Here is a 6,495-nt window from a genome sequence, read left to right on the forward strand (position 1 = left end):
TTTTTTGGTGTCCAATAGCCTTATACATTTGGATGTCCCTACACATGTTAAAACAGACCTTGATGGGAAAACAAATTGATTGTGCCGATAAACAAGTTTGAAAATCTTTGCTGTTACTTCATGGACGTTTTCTAGGAGTTTATGTTTTTCAAAATACAAGGTCTTTAACAAAAAATAACGTATACTTATTGTCGTTGGATTAACACCAAATTTTCACAGCTTTAAGGTGACAGTGAGAGGAACTTGAATGTGTCCAGACAAACTATTTCATCGATTATTTACCAACGAGTTGTGGTTTGAGTTGGGAGCAATGAGACTAAAACAGTAATTGAAATTCAGCACACTATTTTTTAAAACGCGTTGCTTGAATAAAACTGACCAGACACATTCAATTTACCAGACTATTGAACAACTAGGAAAAGTGAAAAAAATACTTCTTATCACCAGCATAAATGCGTAATTATTTTTTTTACAGAAAAAGTAATTTTTCACCTTTGATTGAGTAACACGTCGTAGAATGCAGATACCGGCATGCAAAATACACTTGTGAAAAGCTTGAAATCTGGCGATTCTAAAAATATATACTTTCCCGGGTTTATTTGTAGTCATTTAGTCACAATTAGAAGATGAAAACAAGTATGCAAATATTAGTCCCGCTACCTTAAATCACTTAATTTTACTGTATACAATAACAATGCACTTTCACTTATTTTAACGTTGCTTTCATAACTGATTTAAATAGCTCAAACACCACTATAAAAGCAGAGAGGATAGAGACAATAATCATACAATACATACAATGGAATACTGGTGATAACAGCTGTGTTTCGTGAGACAGAATTTTGAAAATTTTGCACACAAAAGGAAAATTCATTTGCGTCCTTGTGATGTGAAATTACAGTGAATTTCACAGACTTCCTATAAAGGTATCAGTGTATTTCACTAGGGTCCTAGGGAGTCAGTTACTTTCACCTGGCTCCTTAGGAAGTCAGTGAATTCTATTAAGGTCCAAGGTAGTAAATTTCTCTGAGCTCATGAAATTAGCAGAATACAAGTTATAATTACATTGTAGCCCACATATGTAGATGTCATGCATTCCAAACCAAAGGCAGATGGTGCACTGCACTCATAAGTCATATACAGATACACAACCAATAAAGGTTGTAAAAAATTGTAAAATTGTGGTTATCATTGTCCAGCAGCTCAAGTCTTCTGTACATTGAACAAAAGCAATAACTGCAGTAATTATCTTGTTTAACAAGTGAACTTAGTTGTGCCAATGAAGTTCCAGAATTCCATTTTTTTTGAGGTCACTAAAGTACCAGGATGTGCGACCTCGATGGAGTTAAATCAATTTATGTGTGCATATTTTTATATTGTTTGGTTGGAAGGCACGATGGAGTGATGCAGTCTTCCTCGACACTGCTTTCATCAGTTGTACAACATCAACTAAGGGTGGTTACAAGCTGGGGTGGGGGCAAGGGGTCTTGCATGCACTAATGGTTAGTTTTTTCCTGAAAAATGCAAATAAAAAAAAAGGTGAAAATGCATTTAAATTTATAAAACAATAAATCTAAAATCTACCCTTGCCTATATTTTAAATACATTCATGTGAAAATAGAGAGAGAGAGCTGTTCTGAAGCACAGTGAAACTAGACTGTTGTGGAAGGGGAAAAGTACATGAACACAATTATGTGATACAAGAGAGTTGTGCAGTACTAGTAATTAAGCTGTGTTGACAAACAAATGCCTATAAAGAGAGTTTAAAATCAGCATGTTCAATTTTGCTTTTGCTACGACAAATGACGAACAACAACGACATTGTGAATGGCCTGCTTCATCAAGCTACATTACTTGCACTGGAAGGCATCATGTTACACATGGAGCAGAGCAGCCTGGCTCCAGTGGTCCCTTATCCATGAAATGCCAGTTAAGTCAAAGCATATACTGTAGAATACTTTATTTTCACTTAGTTTATTTTCGCTATTTTCGCTGAAGGGATGATTCCGTGAAAATAAAATCCAGCGAATATACTTTTTTTCCTATATTTTGCATCAAACTCGTCAAAAATCAGTGAAAATAAATTCCATACAAAACGCAAAAAAAACTTTCAGCGAAAATTAATTCCATCGAAAATAAAGTATTCCACAGTATTTGATTTTGCTATTTTAATGCTTAGACCAATTTCACTGGGTTTCAAGTTACAGACATGGCAGAGAAACAATAGATTTTATTGTTATTTTACACATTCATATGAATTCAAAATAGTGGATTTTAGTTATTGACAAAAATAGCAAAATTAAAAAGCAGCAAATAATTAATGCACGTACAGTACACAAGATAAAATTTGATTTCATCACTGCGGAAATTATAATTTGAGAGCATTGGGGATGAAGATACTGTAAAAGGATTAATTATTTACTGGGTTTTAATTTTGCTTATTTCGCAAAATGTAATGTAATATGTAAAATTTAGCATAGAACACATTACTTAAATGATAAAACTGACTTTAAAACTTACTGAATATGCTTGAAATGGTAAATCAGCGAAATTTAAACCCAGTGAAAATTAGTCATTTTACAGTACCATATTTCAATTTTCAGATGCAAGTGGAGGAGGGTAACCAGTTGGAACAGCAATGTCGTAAATGCATGTACACATTGAAAGAGATAACACAGAAACAACAAATTGATTATTTTTAAATGTGCTAGAGACTCAAATTAATCAAAACCATGAAGATGTCTGACATATAATTGCCTAGCATCTAGGTTAAAATCAAAACCTAGTTTTTAGGTTAGCTACATTACCATCAACAGTCATAACAGAAATGTAATCTTACAAGTCTGCTAGCAAATGTATACTTGTATTGTCTGGCTAAATTACTAACTACTAGTAACCAATCAACGGTAAAATAGTGAAGTGTTGTACTTGAATGAATAAGGAAAATATGACTCATATTTATATCGAGTCTATTCAACCTTTGACCTTTAATCATTTGACCTTTGACACCAAAGTCAAATTTTATCACCTATCACATAATCTGTAAACAAATTTCCACATTTTTCAGAACTTTTGTTTGACACCTATTGACAATAAACAAAATATGTCAATTTAGTTCAAAATTACAAAGTAATTAAAGAAAAATGTGTATTTTTTGGCAAAAATACGATTATTTTTTTTTCATTTTTTTTTTAATTTTTGGTGCAACATTTTGCAGAATAATGTGTTTTTTTACTATTAAGGAATATTTCAAAAAATTGATGTGGGTTTATTTTGTGAAGGTAACAAACATTGCCTGTGGCGTTAACAAATTGAATTTAATCTGGGTGTTTAGCATTGTAATCTTCATTTTTTTTTGGTATTATGAGAACAGCCAAATTCATTTTAGTAACCAAGCTATTATCAACTGAAAATTAACAGTAATTAAAAAAATTACCAATTTAGTTTCACAGCACTTCACTACCATGAACACTTTTATAATTTACATGTCTTACAGCTAATCAAATTGACTAAACATTTTTTTTTTATCTATGTGATTGGTCAGAATCAATGGTTAGATAACACTGCTAACATTTAGCATGCCTTGCCTAAAAAAGAAAACAAAAAAAGTTAAGAGTTGACACTGTGAATATTGGACACGCCAAGACGAAATTAAGTGCAACTCCTCTAACAGAAACGTTTTCCAGGTATGAAAAATATGATTCTGTGGCTATGAACCCAACCCAAGATTTGTTTAATTTGAATCAAGTTCATAAATTTTTAGGGGTACAGGGTCGCAGTTCATTAGGAATATATCAAATTATACATAAAAACTAGCCATAATTCATAATTGGGAAATATATTCATTTACATTTTCATAACTCTCATATCACGCATTAATTTTCGTAATTGTTCCTCACTTTTCACCTTTTTAAGGTGGTCTTTTCTGAGATGATTTTTAAACCAGGAATAGCTATGAGAGACAAATTTACAGAACTTACACTTAAATGTGTGATACCCAAGATGCCTTGCTGCATGTTTCTTAAGCAACTGCATAGATTCAAACTTCTTTTTGCATCTCTCGCATCTCATGTGTTTTTCGCTAATAATCTTTGCAATGGCTGCCATCTTAGCTGGATTTGTATGACCAGAACCAGATTTCACCACCTGGTCACATTTGAGTTCAAACGGGATGCGTTCTAACCGTGCTTGTCCACGATTGTTGGGACTTCCACCAGTACTAGAGGCTGACTTCACACTAGCCCCACCTGGACTTGTCTGGCATTCCTGGTGCTTTTCAGGCGACTCTTTCTTTACAGCGATGGGGGAGCTGCAATTAGGCCCATTTGATCGCGGAGCACCCGATCCATTGATGGATAGCCAGATACCACTCTTCATGGTGCTAATAGCACTTCTTATCTGCTCAGGGTTACGGAACTTCTTAGCATGTTTACGTGCGAGATGACGTTTAAGATTTGAGTAGTCAGTGGTAATGAACTGTGGACAGAACCTACACGTGTAGCTATTATATCCAAAATGACTCCGAACATGTTTCCTCAACGACGTCAACGCATATAACTGCTTGCCACACTTTAGGCACTTCAAATTTTTCACATTCATCAGTGCTTCAACGTCGGCTCGCGCCTGATCAACATTCATACACGGTTTGGAAGATACATTCTTCAAAGGCTTCAAAGGTTTTTTTCTTTTTATTACAACCTCTTCTTCTTCCTCTTCCGCCTTCAGCAAATGTTGTTTTTCATGACGTGCTAAGTTGCGCTTGCTGGCGAATGATTTCCCACATATTGAGCACGGGTGAAGAGTAAGACTAGGCTGGGGGAACTTGACCACAGGCGGCAATTTAAGTTCACTTTCTTTTTCCATCTCTATCGTCATTTTCTGAAGTTGAGTCTCATCAACATCTTTCTTTATTTTAAGCTCAGATGGACTCAGCTCTGTTACTTGAGCTTCAGTAGATCCTCCAACTTTTTTTGAAGCTAACATTTTCTTACCATCTTTAACGATAAGCGTGTATGCTGCCACTTCTTTGTCACTCTGGATATTAACATCCTGCTTTGTGGTAATCCGATTTTCAATGACTTTCTCAATTTCAGCTTCTGACGACTCATGTCTCAGAAGCATGTGTTGTCTGAGATAGTCTGAGGAGTAGTTATAATACTGACAAATCGGACACTTGTAGAGATGTTTGCTATGGACTCTCATGTGCCAGGCTAATGAAGTGCGATTTTTACATGCCTTCTTACACAGCAGACAGATGCACTGATTAGAAGAAGGACGACCGTATGGTTTCAGATTCTGAATCCGTGATGCAGCAAAATTTTTAGGCTTGCCACTAGTGCTTTGGACTTTTTTCTTCACCTCCGGCTTCTTTTTTAACACCACCTTTGGTTTGTAAATCCGTTTTGCCTCTTTCTTAACCTCTGTCTTTCTCACATTCCTTGTTTCATATTTCTTATCTGGGCACTCTGGCTGGACCACCATGATGCCAGCGTTGGCAGCTCGCCTGGCACTGATCTCATCAATCAATGACGTGGTGTCTAAATGATCAGCTCTACTTTGGATTGTATGGGAGGATGGCGGACTGGTACCAGTTTTCTGTTTGGCTGTCATAATGCGGTCCCGCAGATCTACTTTTTTGACTGGTTTAATCAACTGTTGGTAAACAGCCTTAGTCGTGGTTTGTATCGGTCTTGTAACAACAAGCGGTTCACTTACTACTGGAGTACAGCAGTAATTATGTCCCACAATATCATCTGCGGTGTTTGCCTTCTTTTCTGTGCCTTCAGAAACTTCAAGTTCAAGCTGTGGCATTTCTTCACTCTCCCTGCGGAATATATTCTGTACATCAGAATTAGGATTGCTTGTTGCTATATCATTGGTGACACTTATCCGTGTAGTGCAGTATGATTTTTTATGATCAATAAAATTTGGCAGTCCGCGATAAAGGCTGCGACAAATACGGCATTCATATATCAAATCCACTTCATGTTGGAGTAGTACTTTCAGCTCCCTTGTGCCGTAGCGGAAACAGTCAAAAATTTGTTGCACTCCATTTTTGGCTGTTAATACAGGCTTCTGTAGCAAGGTGTGGTCTTTTGTGGAAGGTTTGATGTTAGCCATACTGTGATCACAACTTGTTCTGAGCAAAAAAAAAAAAAATATTAAGTTTTTATCTAGGATTCATCTTTAAAAAGAATTATTCTGTGTTTTCCCAGAATACATTATTCTGACCAGTTTTTCACCAGAATGCAATATTCTGATCAGAACGCATTATTCTGACCAGTATTTTACCAGAATGCATTATTCTGATCAGTATTTTACCAGAATGCATTATTCTGACCAGTATTTCACCAGAATGATTTATTACATTATGCCATTAACATTCCTCGGTCAACAACAAAACATCAGTATTTTACCAAAATGCATTATTCTGACCAGTATTTTACCAGAATGCAATTATTCTGACCAGTATTTTACCAGAATGCATTATTCTGA

At 35.6% G+C, this 6,495-nt stretch overlaps 1 protein-coding gene across 1 annotated transcript; it reads right to left on the reverse strand.

Moving 5' to 3' along the window:
• Window positions 1-2,972: 2,972 nt before the first annotated feature.
• LOC102800951 (uncharacterized) lies at window positions 2,973-6,120 on the reverse strand. Its single transcript, XM_006825562.3, has one exon. The coding sequence runs from the start codon at window positions 6,118-6,120 to the stop codon at window positions 3,847-3,849; it is 2,274 nt and encodes a 757-aa protein (XP_006825625.1). The 3' UTR covers window positions 2,973-3,846.
• Window positions 6,121-6,495: the final 375 nt, after the last annotated feature.

This window comes from Saccoglossus kowalevskii, chromosome 14 (genome assembly GCF_978046115.1).
Source record: "Saccoglossus kowalevskii chromosome 14, keSacKowa6.1, whole genome shotgun sequence".
NCBI lineage: Eukaryota > Metazoa > Hemichordata > Enteropneusta > Harrimaniidae > Saccoglossus > Saccoglossus kowalevskii.

Excerpts from the sequence above, each read along its gene's own strand:
- LOC102800951 (XM_006825562.3), bottom strand. The coding sequence starts at position 6,120 with ATGGCTAACATCAAACCTTCCACAAAAGACCACACCTTGCTACAGAAG.